Source organism: Silene latifolia, chromosome 3 (assembly GCF_048544455.1).
Source record: "Silene latifolia isolate original U9 population chromosome 3, ASM4854445v1, whole genome shotgun sequence".
In the NCBI taxonomy this organism is placed as follows: domain Eukaryota; kingdom Viridiplantae; phylum Streptophyta; class Magnoliopsida; order Caryophyllales; family Caryophyllaceae; genus Silene; species Silene latifolia.
The window spans coordinates 149,684,767-149,699,948 of NC_133528.1; the positions used below are offsets into that span (position 1 = coordinate 149,684,767).

General features: G+C 40.0%; 3 protein-coding genes across 3 annotated transcripts; 2 read left to right on the plus strand and 1 right to left on the minus strand.

The window, feature by feature from the left end:
• Positions 1-6,167: 6,167 nt before the first annotated feature.
• Positions 6,168-6,684, plus strand: LOC141648452 (auxin-responsive protein SAUR21-like). Its single transcript, XM_074457124.1, has one exon. It carries the CDS (start codon positions 6,280-6,282, stop codon positions 6,568-6,570), a length of 291 nt encoding a protein of 96 aa, XP_074313225.1. The 5' UTR covers positions 6,168-6,279; the 3' UTR covers positions 6,571-6,684.
• Positions 6,685-7,213: 529 nt separating this feature from the next.
• On the plus strand, positions 7,214-8,331 carry LOC141648447 (fatty acid elongase 3-like). Its single transcript, XM_074457110.1, has one exon. It carries the CDS (start codon positions 7,462-7,464, stop codon positions 8,290-8,292), a length of 831 nt encoding a protein of 276 aa, XP_074313211.1. The 5' UTR covers positions 7,214-7,461; the 3' UTR covers positions 8,293-8,331.
• Positions 8,332-9,411: 1,080 nt separating this feature from the next.
• LOC141649964 (uncharacterized) lies at positions 9,412-14,377 on the minus strand. The gene is made up of 6 exons (XM_074458628.1): positions 14,229-14,377; positions 12,616-14,119; positions 12,209-12,503; positions 10,544-12,165; positions 9,744-9,804; positions 9,412-9,488 (listed from the first exon to the last, which is right to left on the minus strand). Exons 1-6 carry the CDS (start codon positions 14,375-14,377, stop codon positions 9,412-9,414), a joined length of 3,708 nt encoding a protein of 1,235 aa, XP_074314729.1.
• Positions 14,378-15,182: the final 805 nt, after the last annotated feature.

A 15,182-nucleotide genomic window follows, 5' to 3' on the forward strand; every position in this document is an offset into this window, starting at 1 on the left:
CACTATTCCTCACCAATGTGGGACAAGAGATGGAAAAAGACTATGCAAATAGTAGCCCCTATTTCCAACAATCCCCCACTAGGGGCGCCAGAGAGAGAAAGAAGAAGAATTCCTGGGTAAAGGAAGGATTGGATACTTAGGTATCAATATCTTTCGATTTGAATTGACACTTTAGTGAAATGAGGAAACAACTTACTTACAAATGAGAGAATATCTTGCGATTTGAATTCTAGCCGAGCTTCGGTCGATACCCCCACAACACATATCATACCTTGATTAAGATCGTTCGCGAAAGTGCAACGCGCTCTTTTAGAGTTATGCGTTTACCTCGTGATCGATAGATGTGTTCGAAGACTTCTCATAGTCTAATGATCGTTACACCTACGTAGGTGACTCAAGTGCTTCTCAATAGCACTTCTCACATGAGTCATTAAGGACCTAAGTCCAACCTGGTGTATGATTCATCAAATGCGTCTCAAAAGCACCACCATTAAGGCTATGAATCATACAACGTCATATGAATATAAGCTTTAGACCTAGTCAAGTCTTACTCTTGACCTAAGGACTTAAGCCCCATTCCCCTTGACGTATCAACGACTAGTCTCTAGCTTGACCCTTTAGTAAAGGGATCAAGCAAGATTGTTTTCGGACTTCACATAGTCCAAAGCAATTACTCCATTGTTTTGGAGTTGTTTAACTGCAGCGTGTCTTATTCGAATATGTCTCTTTTTCGAATTGTAGACACTGTTCTTTGCAACACCAATTGCTGCCTGCGAGTCACAGTGCAGGGAGACCGGTGTTAGCCGTCCGCCCCCCACCTTTGGTATATCGGCCTAAAAGGTTTTTCAACCATTCAGCCTCTTGCCCTGCCAACTCAAGAGCTATGAACTCAGATTCCATGGTAGAGCGTGCAATACAAGTCTGTTTAGAAGATTTCCACGATATAGCACCTCCACCCGTGGTAAAGACATAACCACTAGTAGAACAGATCTCATCGTTACCTGCAACCCAGTTAGCATCACAGTATCCCTCTAACACAGCAGGAATTTTACTATAATGTAGACATAAGTCAATTGTTCCTTTCAGGTATTTTAGTAAACGACGAAGAGCATTCCAGTGTTCTTTGCTAGGGTTATGTGTATAACGACTCAGTCTACTAACTGCATAAGCAATATCTGGTCGAGTACAGTTCATTAAAAACATCACACTACCTAGGATTTTAGCATACTCTTCTTGGGAAACACTCTTGCCCAAGTTTTTACACAACGCTACACTAGGATCATAGGGTGTTCTGGCAGGCAAATCATCAAAGCAGTTAAACTTTCTCAACACTTTTTCAACATAATGAGATTGACTTAGACAGATTCCATTGGAGTTTCGGATGACCTTAACTCCTAGGATAACATCAGCTTCTCCTAAGTCCTTCATCTCAAATTGTGATGACAAAAAATCTTTGGTTTTAATTATCACTTCTAAATTATTACCAAGTATTAACATGTCATCAACATAAAGGCATATGAGCACACAATCAGATTCTATTACCTTTGAATAAACACATGAATCAGAATGGTTAACCACATAGCCATTACTTATTAAAGTGTTGTTAAATTTCTCATACCACTGTTTAGGTGCTTGTTTCAGTCCATAAAGAGACTTGTTCAGTTTACACACTTTACTCTCTTGACCCTCAATCACACAACCTTCAGGTTGAGACATATAGATCTCTTCCCTTAGTTCACCATTCAAAAAGGCAGTTTTAACATCCATCTGATGTATAATAAAGTTATGAATAGCAGCTAAGGCGACAAGAGTCCTAATAGTCGAGATTTTGGTCACAGGAGAGTAAGTATCAAAATAATCAATACCCTTCTTTTGTGTAAAGCCTCTAACTACAAGTCTAGCTTTGAACCTCTCTATTGTACCGTCAGGTCTCATTTTCTTTTTAAAGATCCATTTACTTGTAATGGGTTTACTACCTTTAGGTAAGTCAGTCAACTTCCAAGTTTGATTTGACATAATAGAGTCAAGTTCATTTTTAATAGCATCTTTCCAAAAATTAGCATCAATGGATTTCATTGCCTCACTATACGTTTTTGGGTCATCTTCTATTAAAAAGGCTGAAACAAATTCATCACTAGCACAAACAGTGTGTCCATGTTCAGACAGCAAAGTTGAAACAAAATCAGCTCCAAAGTTCTTTGGACATCTAGGTCTCTTACTCCTTCTAGGTTCAGCATCATGATCAGTAGAAGTGCTACTACTAGCAAGTGAAGAGATATCAATAGATGTAACAGGTAAACTAGGAGATGAATCAACATTCTTCTGTAATGGAAAAACATGCTCAAAAAACACAGCATCTCTAGCTTCGGATATAGAACGATCACTTAAAGACATGAATCTATAAGCAGAACTATTTTGAGCATAACCTATAAAAACACAATCATAGGTCTTTGGTCCAACGGTAGGTCTCCTGAAGTCAGGTAAGCCCACTTTAGCCAAACACCCCCATACTCTAAGGTAACTTAGGTTAGGAGGATAGCCCTTCCACATCTCATAGGGTGTCTTGTCAATTTTCTTATGAGGTACACGGTTAAGAATATGACAAGCAGAAAGTATTGCTTCCCCCCACATGTCGTCAGATAGGCCAGAACTTAAAAGCATAGCATTCATCATCTCTTTTAAGGTTCTATTTTTCCGTTCAGCTACACCGTTAGACTGAGGTAAGTAAGGTGGACTAGTCTCATGTATTAAACCATTAGCAGCACAAAAGTCGGCTAGATAAGTAGATTTGTACTCACCACCTCTATCAGACCTTACCCTTTTAATTTTCCTGTCGAGTTGATTTTCGACTTCATTTTTAAAGTTTATAAACGATTGTTCTGCTTCATCTTTAGTCTTAAGCAGATAGACACGGGTGTACCTTGAACAGTCGTCTATAAAGGTGACATAATAATTCTTTCCACCTCTACTTGCAATATTTTTGAAGTCAGCCAGGTCGGAGTGAATTAACTCAAGAAGACTCGTATTCCTAGTTGTGACAGGTTTACTAGGTTTCTTTGTAAACTTAGCCTCAACACAGCTAGCACATTTAGAGAATTCTTGACTCGTCAAACTCGGAATTAAACTCATAGTTCTAAGTTTTTTAATATAATCCACATTCACATGACCTAACCTACCATGCCATATATCAATAGACTCAGCAATATAAGCAGAAGTAGATGCAATATTATTAAAAACTGAATCAGTGTTCAACACAAAAAGACCCCCAGACAGATAACCCTTGCCCACAAATTCCCCATTACGCGACATTACCACCTTGTCAGCCTCAAAAACAAGCTTCAACCCAGCTTTGTTTAATAAGGCACCAGACACAAGGTTTCGACGTAACGAGGGTACATACAAAACATTATTTAGAGCAAGTGTCTTCCCTGAGGTGAGTTTGAGAAAGATCTTGCCTTTGCCTTTGATCGGTGCGGATGAAGAGTTACCCATGTAGACGCATTCCCCATCAGCAACTTCCTCGAACTCAGCAAATAAACCCCTATCAAAGACAGAGGTGTCTTGAAGCTCCAGTATCCAGGACCCATTCAGCAACATTACCCACCAGATTAGCTTCCACAACCACAGCTGCAATGACATCATCAGTCACAGCAACATTGGCCTCAGCAGATTTCTTCTCAGAGCATTGGTAGGCTTTGTGCCCAGGTTTTCCGCAAACATAGCAGACAAAAGGACCCTTAGCAGGTTTCTGAATCTTAGGAACTGGTTTGGTGTGCTTCCCTGGACCATTCTTCTTAGCCTGACCTTGGTTCTTACCCTGACCAACCTTAGCCTTACCCTTACCCTTGAACTTCTCAGTATAAGACGGACCACTAGACTCAACCAGATTAGCATCAACATCATTAATAGAAGCTTTAACAGATTGACTAACAGGTTTGTCTTTAAGGCGATTTGCCTCTTCGGTCCTCATGTGTCCTACTAGTTCTTGGAGAGACAGGTCTTTTTTCTTATGCTTAAGGTGGTTCCTATAGTCTGACCAGGAGGGAGGGAATTTTTCTAATAGGACATTAGCCACAAAAATGTCATCTAATTTCATACCCTCATTAACAACATCAGCACAAAGGTTCTCATAGATATGAACTTGTTCCATGATGGGTTTCCGTCAACCATCCGAAAGCTCATGACCACTTTCCCACAACATATTTCTTTTTCCCCGCATCATCAGCCCCATACTTAGCCTCTAAGGACTCCCATATAAGTTTAGAGGACTTATGAACCATAAAAAGTCGAAGAGGGTGTCGGTCATGTTGTTTAGGAGCTGGCATCTAACAAGTTTATTGTCCTTATCAAATTTCTTAATCTCCTCTTCGTTTGACTTAACAACAGATTTAGAAGGGGGGGTATTCTCTACGGTGTCAGTAATAACAGCCTCTTTAACAGGAGCAGGCGGGTCACTAAAGAGCACATAATCAATTTCAGATTTTCGAAAAACATCGTTAGATTTCGTGACCAACGCTTATAATTATGACCGTCAAGTTTTTGAAGTTTAGTCAAATCAGGAAGCGTTTTTGCTAAAACAGACGACATTGTTACAGCAATTAACAACAACAGATATATATAGTTTTCAAATTGTTGGAGTAAATGATGCAGTAACAATGAAAAACAAGAAAATCAGAAGAGAAATAACCCGATTAGTAGTGACGTGGTATGAAGGCCACTGCCTTGAAAACTATATTCCGGTACGACCGTGGTGGCGATCAGGTAATGCCGGTAGTTCCCCAAGGATAACACTACAGTCTCCAACTCAGTTTCGCCCACTCGGAGCTGTGAGACTTGAAACGATGAAAGCTTTTACTTCACCCGAGAAATTTGTAGCAGAGAAGACAAGAGAAGAAGAGATTAGAGAGAAGGGAGAGTGTTTGTTGTTATGATTATGCTGAAGAGTAATCATCTATTTATAGCAAAATAGATGAGCAGAGGAGCCTAAAAACGTCCCTCTCAATCAGTAGAAAAAGATTAGTGCAGCATTATACAGGTCCACTGAAATAATAGTGCAGCAATAACTCCTCCACTGAAGCATAAGTGCATCATTAGCAGCTCCACAGCAGTCCCACTGAAGCAGTCAAAAGGACTAAGCTTCTGGATACTTCAGTCCAAAACAAACAAACGACTCTGGCCCAAAAAGATAGGCAAAGCCCGCCGCAGGCGATTGCCAAATCCCGAATCCCGAATCCCGAATCCCGAATCCCGAATCCCGAATCCGGATCCGGATCCGGCGGCCGGGCGGGCTCGGCTCGGCAAGACGCACTTATGACGCACATGCGTGTCAAGGTGAATTAAGACTCGCAAAGCCTTCCACAAAGCCTCCCATGACCCACTAGTGATATGGTAAGGAGTGTGGTCATATATAAACACAACACAAACACTATTCCTCACCAATGTGGGACAAGATGGAAAAAAGACTATGCAAATAGTAGCCCCTATTTCCAACACAATCAAATAAGCAAGAAAATGGAAGGCATCAATTTTGTTAATATTGAATTTGGACCATGACCCTGAAAACAAACAACCAACATTTAAAAACAATGCAATGAACAAGATTAATGTGTGTGAACAACTAACTAAAGTGGGCCAATCCCAAACATCAAAAAAATGCAAAACTGGGTAAAAGTTCTGCAGTTTTACCTAAACAATTAACCCAACATTTCTAGCCCTTGAAGTCGACAGCGGTTGGTTAAATGGTTAGTGTACTAGTTCTAAATCATAGTAAATGTTTCAAATATTAAACGTACTCCTAGAGGACCAGATGTTGATGTTGCTAGATTAACAAATTCCCACATACAATGACAAAGATGAGTCGTTACGAAGACAGACTTAGACAAGTTGGGTCACCATTTACATAACTAAGAGAAACCTAAACTGTGATTAAGAGCCACATACAATCTCACATGGGTCTGTTGCACATCATTTTCCAATGTGAACATAGTAGTTATCACTCTTATCAGTACCAATCTATTCCCTTCAATTACGTAATTGAATGACTAAACCAAAGAAGAAGCATAGAGGAAACCCATGTTAGCCTTAATGAGGTGGGGCCTCCTTAACAACCAATTGTACTACCTCCAGTCCTCAACAAATTAAATAATTGAACCTCGGTTCCTATAAATACTGCACTAACTTTACCTTCCTACAGCATTGCTGAGAATAGTCTTATACTCTCATATCCATACTCTCATATCCCATATACTTCATAAAAATCACTCATACTTATAAACCAAAATGTTGCGTATTCGATTGCCTTCTGTGATGTCTAATGCAAAGCAAGCTGTCAAACTACAGTCCTCCAAAAATGGACATGGAGTCCCAAAGGGGCATGTTGCAGTTTACGTAGGTGAACAAGAGATGAAAAGATATGTGGTTCCGCTATCATATTTGAATCATCCTTCATTTCAAGATTTACTCAGACACGCTGAAGAAGAGTTCGGCTTCTATCATCCTATGGGTGGCTTAACAATTCCATGCAAAGAGGAAGCATTTATCAATCTTACTGCTGAATTAAACTCCCGTTGAGAAACATTTTCAATAGTTAGAACAGTAGAATTAGAATAGTTAGACATCATGAGTGTACATAAACTTCTATCTCATATTTCAGAGAAATGAAAACAATTTTCACGATTCGTAATATAGTTGTGCAACAAACTCATAGCTATATACACTTGGTTTCTGGTGCGAATTATATATTTCGATTGCGGGTGCTATGTATCCTCAGACCCCCTTTGTTTTTACAAATGACAACTCTTTCAAGGTCTAATCTCTTTAATTAAACCTTGGGGAGTCTGGCATTCTGGCGAATTACAGTCATCTTGTAAAGATTAACCTAAGAAGGGGAGACATAGTTTACAAAGAAAACTATGTGTCCATTCTCATTTAACATACCATGGATTGTCACTAATCAGGTTTCTAAATTTGGAGTTTACTGCATTAGCCAACTGACACTCGATTTCATGGTTAGTGTACTAGTTCCAAATCATAGTAAAAGTTTGAGATACTAAAAATACTCCTAGAGGACCAGATGTTGATGTTGCTAGATTAACATATTCCCACATACAATAACAAAGATGAGTCATTACGACGACAGACTTTGACAAGTTGGGTCACCATTTCCAAAACTAAGAGAGCTCTAAACAGTAATTAAGATTTAAGAGCCACATACAATCTTACATGGGCCTGTTGCACATCATTTTCCTATGTGAACATAGTAGTTAACAGTACTAATCTATTCCTTTAGTTACATAATTGAATAACTAAACCAAAGAAACAGCATAGAAGAAACCCATGTTAGCCTTAATGAGGTGGGGCCTCCGTAACAGCTAATTGTACAACCAAATATCACCCTCACATCTTGTTCCATATCCCACCCCTCATTTGGCAATTCCCAATCTTCCACCATCAACATTCACAATGCCCCTTCTGGAAACCATAACATACTACCTAGTCCACCACCCAATTATCGCCACCTTCGACTGGAACCACACCACCAAACCCTGCTCCACCTTTCCTTTTCTCATCCTAACCATCCTCACCTACCTCACTCTCACCCTCACCCTCTCCTACCTCCCTATCCCCCTCCCACCACCCCGACTCCTTCGCCGCATCTCAACCGTCTACAATCTAGTCATCCTCCTCCTCTCCTTCACAATGTCCCTCGCCACCACCCTCTCCTCTTTCCTCCACTTCCCCTCTCTCTCCCACCTCTTCTGCTTCCCCACCTCCACCCCTCCACGTGGGCCGGTCTTCTTTTGGGCCTACGTCTTCTACCTCTCCAAAATCCTAGAATTCTCAGACACCTTCCTCATCATCCTCTCACGCTCCCCTACCTCCATCCGACGGCTCTCATTCCTCCACGTCTACCACCACGCCACTGTCCCCGTCATGTGTTATGTATGGCTTTCCACATCGCAGTCGCTGTTTCCGGTTGCGTTGGTCACTAATGCTTCTGTTCACACTGTTATGTACTCGTATTATCTTTTGTGTTCACTTGGTATTCGTCCTTCTTGGAAGAGGTTGGTCACTGACTGTCAGATTATACAGTTTGTGTTTAGTTTCGCGGTTTCATTGGTTATGTTGTATTATCACTTTTTCGAGTTTAGGTGTTCAGGGATTTGGGGGTGGTGTTTTAATGCTGTGTTTAATGCATCTCTTTTGTATTTATTTCTTGATTTTCATTCTAACAATTATAAGCAGAAGAAAGATAGGTTGAGTAATGAAAGTGATAAGGATAAGGTTTTGTAATGATATGATTTTGTTATATCCACTTGATTTCTGGTTAATTATATGTTCCGAATTCCGATTGACCCCCTTTGTTTTACAAATGACACCTCTTTGAAGGTCTAATCTCTTTAATTGAACCTAGGAGAATCTGGCGAATTACAGTCATCTTGTAAAGATTAACCCATAAACTTACTCGGTCTCAAAGCTATCTTACAACAACCTAAGGAGGGGAGACATAGTTTACCAACAAAACTATGTGTCTATTCTCATCTAACATACCATTGATCGTCAGTAATCAGGTTTCTAAATTAGGAGTTTCCTGCATTAGCCAATTGACACTCGACTCCATCTTAGACAAAAAACCTAAGGAATTATAGAGAGTCTAAAACTCGGGTACATGCCACAATTGGATACTTGTAGTAGTCCCAAGTATCACAACTTCAGGTACAATGAGCCAGCACTCAGCATAAGGTTTCAATAAACATTGTTACATGAGACGATCTTACATGTGAGACCAACTTAAATCCTCAAATTATTGTCATAAATTCATATGTAGACTTTGTGCTCAACAATCCAAATATCCAAATATCCAATTATCACCTACTTCAACCCCAATACGATTAGCAAGAGGATTAACCATTCTAGTTGAGGGTGCAAGGCTCGAGTTAAACCAACACTGCAACACATTCTACAACACCACCAACAACAACATTACCACGGTGCCTTAAGGGCAACCACAAATTGTAGGGTAAAGAGACAGATACTCGGATGCACGGAGTTTTACACGTGTTGCTCCAGAAAAGACTCTAGATGACCTTGAATGAAAAACGCGTAGAGCATTGCACCGAAATACTAGTACTTTAGTAAGTCATTTTGCTTTATTTCATCATAATTCCAACGCTTTATTAAGCCCAACACGTTAAAGCGAAGCAACAGCCAACTCAAAAACTAAAATCCAGCAGAACAGACGGTCTTTTGTCGACTATTACTACATAATACACTTATGATCATTACCCAAACAGCATAATAAATACAGCAAGAGTATTCATATACGTCTTCTTATGTCGAATATATGTGGTTGAAGAACACAAGCAAGAAACCAAAGTGTGGTGGGTAAGTGACCAAAATGGGATCAGATAACTAAGATTTCTCAGATTTCCTACAAGAAACCCTCACATGGGTCTGTTTTCCATCGTTGTCGCGCCGTTCAGGTGTTCCTAATCAAGCATTACATTCACCAGAAGAACACAATGCAGCATTCATAATACATATCACAAATTACAGAATAAGACGGTTTCACACTAATTATTGATACAAATACAATCAAATAAGCAAGAAAATGCAATGCAACAAACAAGATTAATGTGTATGAACAACTGATTAAATTGGGTTAATCCCTAAAAATATGCAAAATTGGGTAAAAAAAAATGTACAGTACAAATTTACTTGCTGTAAATAAAAATGATGATCACCTGTGTGTCCAATTACAGCAGATATAGAGGTAATTTTTGAATCCACCTTCAAATTTGATCCCTAAAACAGACAAAAATCATAATTTCAGTAAAAAAAATTACACAAAGGATAAAATTAAAACCACATTTAGGTCAAAATTCAGTAAAAAAAAATTGGGCAATTACTTTGTACTGTATTACTTTAGCAATAAGGGTGATCATAATGCCGCTCCAAAATATACCTTGTCACTCGTTTTTATGCTTGAGTTAGATAATTCGATAAATTAACTCTCTTACAAAACTGGAGGACTAAGCAATTACCCTTTAGAATTCCCCAAATAATTTTAGGCGTAGTTTTATACTCTTTTCGTCGTATTTATTTGTTTACTTTGAATAAAATACGTCTGTAATAGAGAAAAAAGGTAAATAAATGATCGAGATGGAAGGTTGATGAATGTATGAAGTTTGGACTTTGGCGTGTAGATGTTGCGTTACTTGTTGTTTACGTATTTTGTGTGACCAAGGCATAAATCTACTTCGATTTCCACACTTTATTGGCCCAAGTATTTTAGAGAACACATTACTCTCTTGTGTTGGCCCAATTGTTGCAAGTTGAAAATAAGTTGGATTTTGTACAATTATAATCCATTAAAGAATTTAATGTTATCTTTGATATTTTTCCTTTTTTTCAAAAATTAATTGTTTATACGGCTCTCTTTTTTTTTTTCGACAATTGTAAACCATTATATTAAAAGAAGAAAGAAATAAACATCTTACAGGTATAGTAAATAGCTTACAATCTAACCAGTAGCAAGGCTAACCGACCAGTTACGATGAAGACGAAGCAGTCTGCGAATTTCGCGTAATGAATTACGCGCAACTATTGGGACTGGCCTCTGAGAGACCAGAACTGAACATAATTTTCGCGATGTTACAGCAAAGGTAACACCAGTGGAAGTAGGGAACTCTCGGGTTGTCATAAGTTGAAGCCGTGCTTGTGAGTAAGCAGCAAAGGAAGACATTGCTCGCAAATAGTAGATTTCAGGCAAGCAAGATTCAGTCGAAACAGTAGCCATGTATCCATTCTGAAAAGAACTCCTGCAGACGGATATCTTGTAAGGTGAGGAGAATGTGAAAGTTGAAATAACATTACCTGTCGTACGGTAAAAATGTCGGGAAGGGACATTATCAAGGCGGGGAGAAGGCAGTCGAGTATGTGAAAGGTGCAAAGCTTCAGCTAAATGAAGTATCCGTTCAGGCTCAAGTGTATGATCTTCAAAAACAATGGAGTTGCGGGTGAGCCAAATGGAGCGGAAGATGCAAAAGAAATAAAGCAAACAGCTGAAATCCGTGGAGGAAGACCGGTTAAGGTATGAAATATGATCAGCAAGCCATCGGGTAAACGAGACAGTTGGATCAGCCATAGATTGGATGCCAAGCGACGAAGAACGCCAGATATGCTGAATGACCTCACAAGATCGGAATAAATGTTCCGGAGTTTCCAGTTGAGATCGACACAGCGGACAGGAAGTGTCAAGATGAGATCCTCTATGAGCTAAAATTGTCATAGTCGGGATTATCTGATGAGCAATCCGCCAGATAAAAATAGGAAATTTACTTGAAAACGGGAACTGCCATATCAATTTCCAAGGGAAAAAATTTAACTGCGGTAAAGTTGTCGACCGCTGAGATAACAGATATGTGTAGCCTGAACGTATGTTGTAGCATCCATCCTCAGTGTACTTCCAGTAAAGGTAGTCATCAGCTGCAATTAAAGGTGGTTCCATAGCCAGTATGGCTTTTGCAGTTTGATTATCAAAGAGCTGAAAAATAACTGATTTTTTCCATGATCCATTTTCGTGCACCAAGTCTGAAAGTGTAGGACTGGTATTATGGTGGTCATGGCGGACACCTGGTGATTTCCCTTGTACCCACGGACTAGACAGAAGACTAACCGAATTGCCATTGCCAATTTTCCAAGCCAAAGCCGCAGAGCAATTTGCAGCAACTTTACAAATACCTTGCCAGACAAAAGAAGGTTGTGTAACCTTGGACTTCAGATCAGGGATGGGCAAATCTTTCTGATATTTTGGTGTGAGATATTTAGCAAGAAGACCAGCCGGTCTATGATGAAGGCGCCAAAAATTTTTCAAGAGATAAGCTTGACCTAGAATGGTAACCGATTTAATACCAAGACCTCCCGTATCTCTTGGAATATGCAAGTGCGGCTGAGAGAGCCAGTGAATAGATCTTCGAGAAGAGTTTTTACTCCACCAGAAAGCCGCAATTAAGAAGTCAATTTTCCTGGAGACAGAGAGCGGTAGGGGTACAGCAGCAAGGATGTGAACCAGAGAACCAAGTAGAATAGAGTTTATAATAACAAACTTACTAGCTTGAGACAAATGAAGAGAAGACCATGACGAGATGCATGTGGTAACCTTGTCTAGTATATCATGAAAAGAAAACCGGAACACCCAAATATGTACCAAAGGAATCAGATGTGTTCATACGCAAGATAGAGGTCATGTGGGACTTGAAATCTTCCGGTGAATTGGGACTAAACTTGATAAAAGATTTCTGAAGATTAATCATCTGACCAGATGCAGTTTCAAAAGTCTGAAAAATATCTCGGATGGCCTCAAAGGAAGCAGGCGTTGCCTTGCAGCAGATGAAAGCGTCATCAACATAAAAAAAGGTGCGAAAGAGGCGGAGCATACCGAGAAATCTTGAGTCCAATAATGTGATGACAGGACTCAGCTGCTTGTAGTTGGCGAGATAGAACTTCCATACACATAATAAACAAGTAAGGAGATAGAGGATCACCCTGACGTAGTCCACAAGAAGGATGAAAGGATGGAGAAGGTTCACCATTTATCATGATGCTATAGGTTACAGTGGATATGCATTCCCATATGAGATTACGCCAAGACATAGGGAACCCAAAAAGATCTAAAACTGACATGAGGAAGTGCCAGGACACCCGATCAAACGCTTTATGCATGTCGAGCTTGATCACAGAGTAACAATTTGTGCCTTTCTTGGTCTTGTTAATATAATGCATTATTTCATGAGCAATAAGGCATCCATCAGACATGAGACGATCAGGAACAAAAGCCTGCTGGGAGTCGGAGATTAAAGAAGGAATTACCAATTTGAGACGGTTAGCCATACACTTTGAAGCCAAACGGTATATGACATTGCAAAGGCTAATTGGTCGAAACTGCGAGACCAACTCCGGTTTGTCAGTTTTTGGTATAAGAACAATGATGGTGTTGTTCCATTCTTTCAGCATGACGCCCGAATTAAGAAACCGAAGGAGCGCCGAAGTCACTAAATGTCCAATCTCAGGCCAGAAAGTTTGAAAAAATTTAGGTGTAATGCCATCAGGACCTGGAGATTTTGATGCATCCATACCTTGGAGAGCATGCAGAATATCAGTTTCCGAGAAAGGGGCTTCTAATAAAGAGCATTCAACGAGTCTTAGCTTGGGCAAAGCAAGTCCATTAAGACATGAATGCAAAGACGCCACGGGACTGGGAGGACCGTGTAAGTTATTGCTGCAAAGAAGATTCTTGAAATAACTAACAATCTCATTTGTAATGGATTCAGGTGATTCTAACCACACGCCATCAGCAGAACGAAGAGCCATAATCCGATGTTTTGTTGCTCTTTTTTTAACACGGCTATAAAGAAAGCGTGTAGGAAACCCGTCCAAAACCTCAGTTCTGAATTTTGAGCGTTGAACCCAGTAATGGCGTTTATTGCGCAGCATTTGTAAACGAGAGGAGCGAAGATGCATGAAAGAAGATGCTGATGTTTCGTCAGTAATATGTGTAGCATTTAAATCCAAATCAGCTTCAATTTCCGACCAGTTAATCCCATGAGAAATCCGGTGATTTATAACCCATTGCAAGATAGCAAATCTAACCGTGGACAATTTACGAGACCGCACATACATAGAGGATCCAAAGAAAGGAGTTTTCCAAGCTTGTAAAACCATGTCACGGACCTCAGGGTAAGATAAGCACCAATTATCAATTCGATATGGTCTCTTACGAGATTTTGAATCCGGACATATTGAGAGAATAATAGGTGCATGATCTGAGACCAGAATAGGAAGATGCAAAAGAGAAGAAGATGGGAACAGAGTAAACCATTGTTGGTTGGCATAAGCACGATCAAGACGTTCCATTATAAAATTGCCATTGTATTGGTTGTTCATCCACGTAAATCGAGGACCAAAAAAAGGAACTTCCGTAAGGCCATTGTTAATTTTCCATGTTATAAAATCAGTTTGACCGCGAATGAAATCAGTACCTCCAAGCTTATCCGCAAACAGTTCCACTTGGTTTAAATCTCCAATTAGCAACAAAGGAGAGAGGTTTAAAACCTTCAAACTGATATGATTCCATAACGCTTGTCTATATTCAACCCGTGCTTCACCATATATAAATAAAATATATATTACATAATTTGTACAAGGTGTTTTAAGGAGTACTAATTTACATAAGATAAAGCGAGGTTCTTGGCACAATATTGCTAATTGTAGAGAACTTTCCCATCGCAAAAGAAGGCCGCCCAGCTGAATTAACGCCACAAGAGTTAGGCAGGCCTAGATGAGAAGTTTTGGTAATAGCCGAGTCAGAAGAAGTCATGGTTTCTTGCAAAAACAAAATGGACGGATGATATTGGTGGACGCTTCGATGTAAAAAAGGAATTGTAGGATCATCCGTCGAACCTAGCCCCCTACAATTCCAGCAAAAGATCTTCATTGGTAAACGGGTGGCGAATTAAGGTCCACCACCAGACCTAAGTCAGGAACAACAGCTTCATCTCTGGAAAAATAAGAAGGAACAAGCGTTAGGTTGTGTCCGTCCATAAAATAAAAGGAACCAGCTTGTTCCATACTTCTTTTCTTTGACGTAGGTAAACCAAGAACAGAGAACTCCAAGAGTTCAGGCGGACGTTTTCCAGTCCAACCAGAGACTGAGGAAAAACGTTCCCTGTCAGACTTTTTGTAAATAAAAGGCCGCGAAGGTAAGATACCCAACAACTCAACCAGAGACGGTTCAAGACCAGAGTCTACAGCCAAATCCATAAAACTCGCTCTATTAGAATGCTTAAAACGAGTACGGCTGTAGAAATTAAAACCAACTCCTACCTTTCGTTTAAACACAAACTTCACCGTCCTACCAAGAGAGTCCATAGCAGGACGGTGAGTGCCAGAGGAATCAACAAAGGGACGAAAAAGGCAACTAACATCCACAACATGTGGAGGAGTTGATGGTTCAACCAAGCCAAGGTCAAGTGAGGCATCCACCTCATCCTCAGGCACTGTCATACGGAATGACGGGGAAAGAGCCCTAGCCTGAGATGGTTTACCACCATGAGATGGTCCTCCTACATCAAAAGTAGAAGGAGCATGTCCAAATGGGCCTGGCACAACGGATCCTCTGACTA

What these genes read in the sequence shown, in the direction of transcription:
- LOC141648452 (XM_074457124.1), top strand. Translation starts at nt 6,280, where the DNA reads ATGTTGCGTATTCGATTGCCTTCTGTGATGTCTAATGCAAAGCAAGCT.
- LOC141648447 (XM_074457110.1), top strand. Translation starts at nt 7,462, where the DNA reads ATGCCCCTTCTGGAAACCATAACATACTACCTAGTCCACCACCCAATT.
- LOC141649964 (XM_074458628.1), bottom strand. Translation starts at nt 14,377, where the DNA reads ATGACTTCTTCTGACTCGGCTATTACCAAAACTTCTCATCTAGGCCTG. An exon ending in AGAACCTCGCTTTATCTTAT is followed by an intron (nt 14,120 to 14,228) that starts GTAAATTAGTAC and finishes GAATCATATCAG; the next exon opens with TTTGAAGGTTTTAAACCTCT. An exon ending in GAACACATCTGATTCCTTTG is followed by an intron (nt 12,166 to 12,208) that starts GTACATATTTGG and finishes ATGATATACTAG; the next exon opens with ACAAGGTTACCACATGCATC.